Here is a 13,678-nt window from a genome sequence, read left to right as displayed (position 1 = left end):
ATCCTTTTTCATCGAATATTCATTTTTATCTCGTATCTTGTTTGATTCTGCCTCGCGAATATAAATGAAAGAAGTGTATCGTAAAGCGTTTCAAGGTTATAAGATTTATTACGTATTACTGACATGGATGAAGCGATCCGTATCGAGGGGGTAAAAAAGAGATTGAAATTTATGATCGATACATGGTGCGTGTTGTTTGCCTCGATAGTCTGCGGTAAACAATCAAACGCGTACGTGCTGTAGCGTGATTATTGTGCCGCATCGGATGTGGAATCGAAAAAGGACTGTATATAATCAAAATATAACGATTATTTTTTGTTTCTGTTTACAGACCTGGTTTTTCACCGATAGAGACGACCCGTATTTCCAAAACCAAACCCGTGAGTACTTGCCAATGATTTTTTCCAAACTGATTGAATCTTGCACGACCAAAGAAATAGCCTATATATATATACAATTTTATTATTTACTTACTTATTATACTTATCGTTTATCTTACTTTGTAAATTTTATTTAGAAAAATGTGATAAAATTATATAGTTTCTAATGTTAACTTAATATTTACTGTTCAAAAATTTAACAAAGTTTAAATCGTAAAGATAATCAGATTATATCTACAGCGTTTAATATTTTATTAATAAATCATATAAAAATGGGTTATATTTATGTATACATGAGAAAAAATAATTTTTAATTAAATTAAAAAATTTAATTATGGGAATATTACATGGTAATAAATTAATCGATAATTCTTGTTATTCCATTACATTAAAAATTAATACTTGGTCCTGCTGGATTTATAATATTGATATTTTTTAATAAACTAGTTACTAAAATTGACTTATCGTTGGAGTTAAATCATTAATTTAGAGGATTAATCATGAAACTATCAGCTTGAATATGATTATAACAGTAATAATAATAGTAATAATAATCTCGTATTTTCTTACATTCTGATTTTGTCGGTTATAGTGTTTTAAAAAAAAAGTTATATACTCCTGGATGAAATTAACGCATAATTTTTTTTCACTTTTTCTTTAAAAGCTGATATTTAAATTTTAATGAAGAATTTTAAAGAAAAAGTGAAAAAAAATTATGCGTTAATTTTGTCCAGGAGTATATATATTTGTTGAAAGTGATGGCGACGATATCGACTCATTTAGTTTCATCAATCCACAATCTCAAGATCGTAAGAAAGACATTTATAAAATGATGATGCGAGTACCTAAACGGTTTCCGTACAAATGGTTCTATTAAAAAAGAAGCCCGAGCGAAATATATATATTCCTCTTTCGTGTAATACGAGGCACGGATAATTACGACGGCGGGCCTTAATGGCCGCTCTCGTTTATGCGATAATTGCTGGCGAAACGAACGCGTGTGCAGGAGCTCGTCTTGTTCGCTCGTAGAAGCTGAGTCGCTCGTCAATCATTTCGAAAGTTTAGTCATATCTACGTCTTGGCCGTCTGTTCGGAGTCGGATTGAGGCGCGATTTATTTGGATAATTGCTTGGGGCGTCTTTTTAAATCTAGAGCGCCGAAACAACGAAGAAGTAATAATACCGTATATATATTTGCTTTATTTTATTATTTAATATCGCGAAGCGATAATCTTTTTAGCAAGTGGGAAAAAAATTTATATTAATTCAATTTAATAAATTTGATTTATGAAATTTCCTCAAAATCAATCAATTTGCTAAACCTGTCGCGTTTTGTACATTTTTTTCTATTATAAATTTATTACAGTAGTTTAAGTTAATATAAGTTAATATACTATGCAATAGATCGATTATATTCTTATTCTTGATTTGCATCTACAAGAATTTTATTATATTTAAGAATGTAAAAATATTTTACTACTGATCTTATTCTTGCTGAAAAATAATGTCATGCTAGAGAAGACTTTATATTATTCCATTAGCATCGCGCGTGAATTTGTTAACACGTCGGTATCAGATAATTTTCTATCGATCGAAGCACCAGGTGTCCGATAAAGAGAAATCGATACGTCGAAAGAGATAGAGGGCACGTGTGTGAATTGTTCGAATAAACTCGACAGAATTCTATGGGCATGCTAGATGGACCGGTTTGCAAGTTCCTCACATAAGCAGCCTCGTTGCACGAGCCTCCGGAGTAATCGATCGATCAATCGATAGCCTCCCTATATGTGGAATTTAAAGTTTAGTGGCAGGATTTTAAAATAAAAATATATGATATTTATAAACATTGTATTATAATAATCATATTAATTTATTTCAATTAACATATTCTTTATTTAAGAAATAGCTAATTGTTTTAATTAATAGAACATATTAAAGCAAGCTTTTCGCTTTTTTTCTTTTTTTTCCTTCTTTTTTTCCCTTTTTTTTTGATAAATGATAAAAATTTACAACATTTGTGTTTTTTCTGTATTCACAAACGTCAGTTGGCGAACCTATTGTTAAATATCTGAGATAATAACGGCGACGGCGAATTTTAACCGGCAATATCATTGCCAGCCTACTATAGAATGCATCTCAATTGCACCCTCGGGCGCGGATGCAAATGACGAGCAGGCGGAGAAAGCGGATGATGAGAAACGGCCAAAGAAGGGCGGAAAGATGCACCGGGAACGCGAATAATATTACGCAGCAGACGAGGTTTTCGTTCGCGTTTGAACACAATCGTGATATTATTTTTGTCCGAGAGCAAGAAACAAAAAAAAAAAGAAATTGCAAAGGGAAAGTATTACGATCACAAGATCCTTCTCATACATTAGATAAGATGATCGAAAGCCCATTTAAATGACGAATACGAGAGATGATACGTATGATTATCGAGGATACTCCCTTGTGTAAAAAGATGACCAAGTTCGCGCGGATTATTATGACGCGGGCAGGCGCCCCCCTTAATAAACTCGGCATTATTTCATGCGTCGCTCATAACTCGGACCACGCATTAGTCACGAGCGGAGGCAGGAGCGTGGGTGGACACGAGTTCCAAGAAGGATAATATCGGGTGCGGAAGAACGCAGGAGGAGGGATGAGCACGCGAACCCTCGGGCACCGTCCGACATTTGACCTCACCACGCGCTCTGCACCGGTTTGCACCTCCGCATCGGCCATTTCTCATTACCGTTTCTACCTGATTCGAACCCGATCCGCTCTTCGCGGTTCATCCAGTTGTGGGATGTTGCTGACAACTTTGCACGCCGGAGATCTTGTACGATTTTTTCGAGAGAGCAGAGCTGTTATTTATAGAAATTGTAGTTTTCGTTTTTCTCTTTCGTCAATTATTTACATTGAGAAATATACAATACAATTTTTTAAGCCTTATTACTTTAATAGATAAAAATTAAAAAAAAAAAAAATATATATATATATATATATAAATTAATAATATAGAAATATAAAGTAAAAAAATATAAAATATAAAATAATAAAATATAAAATATAAATATAAGAATATAAAATATAAAAATATATAAATAAAAAATACATAAATTTATATATATAAATATATAAGTTCGACAAAAAAAAAAGAAAAGGCGAAATAAAAATTATTGCCGCAATCATAATAACGTGAGTACAACTGACTTTGACTTATTCGTAACAATAACAACAATAAACTCACCTGTTTTTATCACTTAGATAAGTCAATTACGACCTTATTATTGAATGATGTTGTTATGGCTAGGTCAGTCACAATCGAGACGCGAAACTATACGGAAACATCGTAAGTATTATCCTTAATAACGAAATTTTGTTAACGAAATTTTATTTCCCGATTTAATTTAAATTACAACAATTATCTCCAACTTACGATATTGATTGATTGGCGAAGGATATACTCCGTATATGTGCGCGTGTGTAGTATCGCGATATATCCTCGAAAAGATATTAGCGCTCCTGAAGAAGCGATGAACCATCAGTTCGAATTAATTAGATCGCTGAACGCGGCTCATAAGGATAATTATTAACCTCTTAATTAATTGCACGCCCACCATACATTCATCTCGCTCTCTTTGCTTTCAGATGGCCACATGATTAACACCAAGTGCTCATCCTCGCACAATCGGCGGGCTCTTTGCTGCAAAATGTCCGTGGAATTCGACAGATTTCTCGACAGCGGCCGCAAGTGAGTACACTTTTCAATCTGCAAAAATTGAGTAAATGCGGTATTATTGTTCCGCTAAATAGATTCTAATCTCAATATAAAGTAAACAAATTAGAAATTACAAATATAAATCGCGCATACATCCTCACACATAGCACATAATTTAACGGCCAATATCAGCTGATTGAGTATTTTTTTATAGCATTTTTTTCGCTCTTCTAAATTAAAACCAATCTAATCAAATCTAATTACGTGTGAGTTCTTCAAACGTATGAAATATTCTCTCGAAATGTCACTTTCTTGTCAGATAGAAGTTATTCCCGTTTAATTAGCATGAACGCTTTTATCGGCCTCGCGCAATAGGTTGATTTTTTTAACGCGTTCTTCATATCGCGACGTGCCCGTATCTCTTATTAAGATTTATATCTCCTTTCGTTTGAGGATCCAAGAGGATCTTGCTTAATTCGCACATCTATAGAGTGCGCAAATATTTATGGATTATAATACGCTGTTTTTTCTTCTCCTCAAAGAAAAGATAAGAATCACATCTACTTTTGCATTTTATTTCGCTTGTATTTCACACCCACATTCTAATAATAAGATTATGGTGTCGTGCACATGAGAAAAGATAGCGTTGTCGCGACCTGTTCTCGGAACAATCATCCGATCTTGATCCGATAAGTCGTAAGTACACTCGACATATCGCCATCCGGCCAAATAAATAAACCGCCGGTGAAAACGGGCTTTATCTAAGGTTGTTATCCGGTGTATGCCACACGCGTATCTCTTCTTCGAATAGGCGTCCGGGTCGCTATTACCGGTCCGCTATTCGATCGATAATATCCGATATCCGTCCAATGAAATGAATATCCGATTCTCTATTTGCGAATATCCACACGTTCACATATGATAAACAATGTCGCGAAACGTTGACAATTCCATGCCGGAGATTACGCGAAATATATAGATATATTATTGACGAGAAAATATTAAATATATTTCATTCTTCATGAAATTGATGCATGTGAAATATTTATCGTAGTTATTTTACTCATACTAAGGATCGAACTCAATAATAAACCGAGAAATTTGCATTCGTTATCAAACCAAGGAATTTGTTTTCTCTTCTGATTTGGACGTAAATCAGTGGATTTTGGAGCAAAGCATAGACAATATGATAATTTCGGAGTAGTCTCTCTCGCGTTTCCGCTAATATTCATATCCAGAGATTTAATTATATTTTGAAATTAACTTACTTTCATGCCGTTTTTAAAATTTATTTAAAATAATATTTTCTTTAATTTTTTTATTTAATTTTTTTGATACAATTGTAAGTACTAGTTCCTTAAATTTGATTTTTCGAGCTCTTTTAATGTTTAAACTATTTGTTGGAGGATTTTTTTATAAGAGATTTCAACATATATATTTTTCATTGGTTATTCGATCCTATTTCCCATCTGAGTTTTTATTTTTAGTTTTTATTTTCTTTTCTCTTGAGCCGAATGCTCAACTGACGCGCGTATCGCGTTCATGGAACAATCTCGGAGTAGGAAGAGACGTTAATGGATTTGCATAGGTGCGTTTTTTGAATGGAGCGGCAGCTAGAAAAAAAGAGCACGATTTTTTCATGACGGTAAACGCGACTACGGTGCGCGTAGATACGGCAAACTTTGGTAACCCGCCCGGGATTTCCGCGTTGTTTGCGAATGAAGTGTTATTGCTACGACTTGCGACCGTCGGAAATTCGTGTTTGCATAAGGTGGCCTAAACGCCCACTAAAACGTACGCGAGGCATCGTCAAAATATTATCTCTATGCGGAGTGGTAGCGCTTAGAAAAACATGTCTAATGGCTCGTCATCATCGTCGGATGACTCGTCGGAAACCAATTAACGTAGTCCCGAGTCACAGTCGGCGGCTCCTTTCATTTTGGGGGAAACGTCTCCCTTTTCTTTACGACTTATCCGTGTGCGTGTCATTGAAAGCTTTAAAGCGAGAAAAATCCAAGAGATGCAACGTAATCGTCCATTTTGTCTCGTCTAAATGCGCGATATTTCGGCCGCCTAATCAAAAAATTCCTACATTAGCACATTCATTTTTCGTGCAAACTTTTGCATCACACTCGTTAGACATCTGTTAATTATCATAATAGAGTACTAAGTTTTCTTTATACAGTTTTATAGATGTTTTTAAGTTTTGTTACATAAACGGGAGACTTCGGCTTTTGGTCTCCTAGTATAACATTTTCATACGTCGTACGCCTTCCTCCTGGTATACTTATTTCAGCGGCTGCCTAAACAAGCGGTTTAAGTACTGACGAAAGATTGTTATGGGAAATTAACCTACTGAAAATTCCTAGTACAGTATCTCGTTTATATCTCGCGGTAAATTATTTTAATTAATATCTAAATAATAATATCTAAATAAATTAATAATAATATCTAAATAATAATATTTAAATAATATCTGAATAAATTAATAATAATATCTAAATAAATTAATAATAATATCTAAAAATTAAATAATAATATCTAACTAAATATAAATACATCTAAATAAATAATATTTTAATATCTAAATAATAATCATTTGTTACATACATACTTTCACACTTAAACGATTTCTAAAAATGTAGGAGTTTACGTAATATCTTATACATCGTATATCATTATCTAACTTATTTACACTAATCTTTGAAAATCGAAGTATAGGAATGTTCTTTTAAAGCTGTTAATATCACTTTTTTCCCGAATGAATACGCATTCTTTCTTCGTGATTCTCTTAGACTAAGAGTTCGCAGAAAGAACATTTCCTTTTGTGTTCTTTCAAAAAGTTTACAATGCACCGCGATCTTTTGGTACGAAAACGAAGGAGAAGAGGAAGAAAAGGAAAGGAGGGTGAGTTGTCTCTCGTCGAGCTCTCGTTCCTGTGTCGTGAAGACGAGACAGGCGGGGAGAGATTAAAGACGAGGAGAAGTGGTACCAGCTGGTCAGGAGAAGACGATTCAATCTCTTTCTCTTCCTCCTTCTTACCAGCCGAAGCCTTTCGAGAGGGCATCGAGAGGATGACAGGAGATAGCCAAGGAAAGAGAAAAAGTGTCTCGAATGTCACATGCGGGTTTGCTATGCTTCTTTCTTATTGCTCTTTCCGTCGTTAACTACCTTCCTTCGCTTCTATGGGAACCCTATCTCTGTTGTCCTTCTAGCCTAGGTTTACTTTTCTCCCCCTTTTGCATACGCCGCATAAGAAGAATGAAAAATAGTGATAATTATTTTACACACAAAAATAAAGGAAAAATTCGACATAATGTAATCACACAAATTGAAAAATTTTTAGTAAAAAAAAATGTATCTTGAATTTTTTAAGATACATATTTCAAATATTTAGGAGATAATCTTCTAAAATTTAAATTTAAAAAATTTTAAGACAAAATCAGTAAATAATATTTCTTTGAAATTTAAAGAAATAAGCATATTAATTAATGATTATGAACCACCGAGATGCTATCGAGATGTTTTCGCAACCATAAGATTAGCTTAGTTGAGGTAACATATGTTCTTTTTCGCGGCGTGGAATTTCAGTGTTTTATTGCTAAACGTGTTAAAACTTCTCATTCATTTACATTATCGCCGACGATTTTACACCTCGCTTCGTCTAATTATACAAGTGTTTTATGCACAACCATTCAGATCCTTGGCGTCGATAAAAGAATAGCGGTAAAATGGCGCAAATTTACAAAAGAGCCATATGGAGATATTTTTAGACGGAATTTTTAAGAGCGAATGCTCTTTCAGTTTATTTTAGAAATTTTTATATGATTTTTATAAAAAATTAATTTCACATGAGAACAAGTAATAATCTTATAATTTCTTATAATTTCTTAGTTTCGCGTTTATGGCGATGTTTTATTTCTTTCTTTTATAATAAAGTTAATATTTTCTCATTAATCTTAGAGTATCTTAAAGTTAATATTTTCTCAATAATCTTAGAATATCGCAGTCATGAATGAATTAACTATTTTTACTATCTCTATTATATTAAAAAGAGATTTTCATACAGGTGAGAAATGCGTAGAATTTCAGGTCATCTTATCACATTTCCAACAAAATCTTGCAGTTTGCACAATGATACTACATTTATCATGTTCAAATAATACCTTTTTTCCGAGAAATCTTATAGCTGATATACTATCGGTCTAAGTTTTAAACTGGCGTTTTGAGAGAGGAATTCTGGAATAAGTATTTTATTATGTGAATAGTTTGACATTCTCTCTTAGAGAAAGAAATTAAATTTTTATTTCTTTTTAATTTGTAATATTTATAATTATGTTATGATTATACATAACGAGCGATAGATAACGACGAGGTTTACGTTCACGTGAGTATTCGGACTAGACGAAGCACATAATTTGTAAGGTCTACTTTACATGCGATTTTATAATTAAAGTCGATCTTATAAATTATGCTCCATCTGTTAGACATGTTCCACTTTGAGCGACATATGTATATATCGATGCTCGCACAAGTATTCGCGTGTCGATCTCTGACTTTTAACACGTAGTGCAGATCAGAAGAGAAACTCATCCGTTTTTTTTCGTACTACTTTGCTCTCTCGGATACCGCCGCTCGAGATGGTTTCTTGGTAATTACGGCGGATATCCTTGGATACAATTACGAGCGCCACGAGCGCGTTGCATCGGGAGGCAAAAAACTTGCACCGCTTCTGGACACAGAATGGTTCCCGCAATGGTTAACGTCGCGTGACCGCGTATTACACGTATATAGGGCTGCCGGTAATGCCGCATAATAAGCGTTTAGAGATGTCGGAAGGGGACCGCCTTGCGCTTTTCCCCGTTTATTTTCTCTTTCTTCTGGTTTACCGATTTTACCTCCGTGGCCACTGCGTCCTGCATCGCGTTCGTGCAGATTTCTCAATACGGTGACATAACAAATGGTACACTGAGAAAAAAAACTGGTTGCATTAATTAGAAATCTGATAGATTCAACCAATGTCTGTTGGAAAATGGACGAATCAGAAATTCCTTTAGGAATTACCAGATGAATATGATTAATTTCTTCCTGTTAAATTTACCAAATTTTCTGGATAATAATACTAAATTTACAAAAAAATGGCATCATTGTGTCCATGTTTAATTAATATAACAAGAAGTTTTATAGATTCAACTAGAAAATACTAACCAAATCCTTGTAGTAAATTCTATTAAATGTTCTAGTTATACAAAATCGAGTCTTGTTGTGATAACTAGAAATTCTGCTTGGTTTAACCAAAATGGCTTCTATGTCTTGTTGGTACAATCAAACGATTTTTCTCAGTGTACGGATATAACAATAATACTTAGCGTTTTTATCATACTAATTTTTAGAAATGTTCTATGAAACAAATGATATTGTATTTCTCTAGCTGTTAAATAATTCAATGTATAAAACAATTTATTGGTTATTATGTAGGAATTAAAGACTCTATTAAAATTAATTATATAAGAATAATCAATTGTGTGTGAATGAAAGACAATTATTTGTACAAGATACAATAATCTGTATTCATAACGATTATATATTTTTGCGAGAAAGTTGATATATGAATCCCGCTTCCTTGAATTCCTCTCGAGCAATATCTCTCTCAAGTAGTTTATGAATTCTTAAACAGTTTTGTGACGAATAGAAAGTATTTTCATAATTAAGTTGCTTTTACAATGTCTCAATTTCTAAAAATAGTATATGATTCTTCTTATAAATATTTTATTAAGTTATAAGATAAAAAGATATTAATAGATTTATATATTTTATATATATAATTTTATTATATATATAATTAAATAATTATAGTAATTCAGAGAAAGAAAAGTTCAGGGAAAAAAAAAGATATCTTGTTCGTGATTTATTCAAAATATTTGATGTAAATTTTATACATATCAACTATATTTACTATTTCCTGTTTAATTACAGTTTAAATTCTTAGTAACATCGCGCATAAATCTTTGCTATGTCCAACAGATCTCATTTCTTCTAATTCTTATTGACGTGTTGTCTTGATTCAGGCGTGGGTTGCTGAATCGTCTGATTCAGAGATGTTCACTGTAATCCCACCTTAAACGGTCGTGTCTTATAGTGGTGTATCCTGTAGACGTCTGTAAACGTGACACGAGTTCCGTCCTCTTCTTCGAGAATCTAGAGTAACGTGGAATATTATTTTTCTGACTGCACAATCTTGAGATGATATCTTATATACGATGCGCATCTAATATAAACTTACATTTTTGATATTCGATGTCTCATATAGAATATTTTTTTACCAAAAGAAAGAATATCTCTGTAAAATTAACATATCTCATTTTGAAATCAAATTTTAAAATTCTGTGTATTAAAAATAGTTTCGAGTAAACCAGAGATTTAAATATTGTTTCAAATTATTCTTGTATTGTAAGCACTTGTAGTCAATCTTTTTTACGGAGTCACATTTAAACACATCGCGTACTGCGTTATTTTATACATGTGCGTTTGAACTGTCGGCCATCGATCATTTAACCGAATCGACCATTCGTCAGAATACAATTGATTTATTTAACGCTCGATCGTTGAACCGCAGTTGTGGCAATTGCTTAGATTTGCCGTTGCGTAACGGCAATAAAATTAATCGGAGTCATTACGATCACCGCGCGTCATTATGGAAATCGTCAACTCGTTGCATAGAAAATCGCGGTTAATGCCTGCGTGCATTAAGCGCGATTTTGCTACCGGATTATTTTATTCGACGAGAGATTGATCCTCTCCCAGGAAGCGCAGTTTCTTTCCAGTAATTTCCAGACCACATAATTTCGAGATGCTCGAAGATGTAGACGAGGAAGTTACATTAAGGATAGCAAGAAAAGGCGAATCTTGTCCGCGAATAGTAGATCGTAGAGCAGAGCATATTCTTGAAATGAAATAGACATGTAGTTGCATATGAAAAGGGATTCCTGTAAAAAACTCCAAGTATTTGCAAATGTTATGTTACTTTCGAATTACAGGAATTTATAAAGATATTTATGCAAATATTTAAACAAATATCTACTATAACGTATTGTAAATTATTAATATTTTAATTACTAATAATAGTAATTTTTAAATAATAAATTTTAATAAATTAAAAATAATAAATTTTAATAAATTAAAAATAATAAATTTTAATAATGAGTTTATATAAGCTCAATTTTTAAGAATTTTATTTATTTATTTATTTATTTTTTTTTTTACATTTTCATTGTCAAATCTTAATATGTACAGAGTAATGCATATGATGAGTGAAACATTAGGTTTATTAATTTATCATAAAAAATAAAGATATATGTGCAACCATAGTTTTTTTATCACGTTACAATAAATGCATATATAACAATTTACTAGCGTTCTTTCACAAGTTCATCGACATGCTAATGATTTGAATAAAGCGAGAAATATATGGATCGTATCTGAGCGCTCGACGATATAATCCTTCGGTATAATTGACGTTTATGAAATTTTGCGGGGTACTGTAAGATTCTGAAATCATTTACGACCACGCGATACCGCAGGCTATAAAATGACGGTGTCGCATTCGCGATGTGAGTTATTTTATATTCAGATTTCACGACGAGAATGCGTCTGAAATTACGAGAATAACATGCGGTATGTGTACACTTCTCAAAGTCCAACGAATTTACATCGTTGCACGAACTCGTTCATAACAGGTCGCGCGCGGATGTACTCGCACATGTATGCACGCGTATATGTATCGTATATTCGTGATGATGAGTGCGTGTCGCCATTTGAGTGCGGATCGTCGATGCACAACGCGGTTCTCTTTTATATGCACCGAAACTGGTTTGCACCTGATACCGGCCTCGCGATCGAATGACGCGTTTCAATGCGTTCTCCCCGTTTCTCTCGATCTTCCTCCTCGCTTCGTTCTCATCTTCTTGTACCCGCCCTTTGGAGAGTCCGCGTGGATCACGCGAATCCCCTCGGGCTCATTTGATTTGTTCTTTCGTACCGTGCCCTATGATATTTGTTCTCTCGTAGGATTCGATATCCCGATGATTGTCAGGACATGTGCAACGCATATTAAAGATACACAGATGCCCTGATTACTGTATTTCGTTTAAAATTAATCATGTTTATAATCATTTTTTACAGATTAATCATAAAAAATCATAAAAATTATAAAAATTGTGCCAATATTTCAAGCTGTGTTTTATTGCATACAAGAGAAAATCAACTCTGATAATCTACGTCAAGCAAATTGCGATTTTCGCCTCCGAGATTTATCCTTCAAAAATAAAATGAGCACGCCGATTGCAATTCAATGCATATTGTATGCTTTATGATCCGTGGACATTTCCACGAGGCTATTTATTTAATCATTTTGCAAGCTGGATCAGAATAAGTCTCACATGTTCTAGCATTATTCATATTGATATATGGAGTAATTGTCTTAAAATAAAATAAAATTTACGATATATTTCGCATTGTTTTATTTATTCATTATTAATACACAAAGATTGTTTAATTTATATTCTAAAAAAATTTTACTATTATACATGCGTATTTATTTATGAATTCATTTAAATATTAAGCATATTTAAAATCATTTAGCAAAGTGAATTAATAATTAATAAGCATTTAATGCTTTTAATACTTAAAACATAGCTTGAAATATATATTAGTGCAAGATTGCAAGTTGTCATTTACAAATTCCTAGAATCTTTGATGAATTCGGCGAATACATTTGATACAGGTTTTTTGCCTATCTCATTATGTCGACACTATACAACTATGGTTCTCTGCATGAATGATTCCATTCAGAATCATACGAACGAGATAGGTCGAGAAGGCAGTCTATAGAAAAATCAATGTATTCATGAGTGGATTAATCTGTTTCTTCTCTTGAAAATGCTCAAGTTTAAATAGCAAAAAAGCTGTTATTGAGCACATACAAGATTTAATCGCTTCAATTCCATGAAATAAATACTTATAGAATCAATTAACGGATCGCGATGATTAACGTTCGAATGCAAATTAGTCAGTTTATTTTTATATCTTAGTATATTTTAATTTATTGATTTTAATAGAGAATTTATTGATTGATTATTTATCACGATTATATATATCAGTAGGTCAGTAGAGTTTCATTCAGTTTTAAGCTTTGAACGATTAGATTGAAATCGGTATAATTTGATTAGATTCTTAATTCGATGACGAGCTGCGAAAAAATATTACGATTGTTTTTCCGTATTTTCGTTAACGCGAATATAAAGAAATTATTTTCCATGTGTTCTTACATTAAAAATTTAAATTCATCGAAATTTATCGTTATAAACCTCCAAATTCGCGGATATCTTGGCGGTTTCGCTTTTCGGCCGGTGTCTCCAGAGAAACGTCTTTGCCATCCATCGCGAACACTTGGAAGGTAATTTCTGTTATCAATGTAATATTCTGCAGCGAGAGAGGCCCCGGAAATGGCTCATTGACTCTCGCCGCGCCGCTCATTGGTACATCCGGCGCGATGCTTGCTGGTACACAATATAACTTGATATACTCGAAAGTGGAAC

General features: G+C 33.2%; 1 protein-coding gene across 1 annotated transcript in view; it reads left to right on the top strand.

Moving 5' to 3' along the window:
* The window catches only part of Fng (Fringe glycosyltransferase), an 82,160-nt gene that overhangs the window by 10,130 nt on the left and 58,352 nt on the right, over positions 1 to 13,678 (top strand). Inside the window, exons 4-5 of the mRNA XM_083083129.1 lie at positions 332 to 380; positions 4,013 to 4,115. Of these exons, the coding sequence (XP_082939255.1) occupies positions 332 to 380; positions 4,013 to 4,115 (152 nt within the window). The remainder of the gene's footprint in view (positions 1 to 331; positions 381 to 4,012; positions 4,116 to 13,678) is intronic.

Source organism: Camponotus vicinus, unplaced genomic scaffold (assembly GCF_025532165.1).
Source record: "Camponotus vicinus isolate PSW18456_S1 unplaced genomic scaffold, iyCamVici1.0 SCAF_11, whole genome shotgun sequence".
NCBI classification, from domain to species: Eukaryota; Metazoa; Arthropoda; class Insecta; order Hymenoptera; family Formicidae; genus Camponotus; species Camponotus vicinus.
Note: the sequence above shows the minus strand (reverse complement) of the source record. Positions and strands in the feature narration are given on the sequence as shown.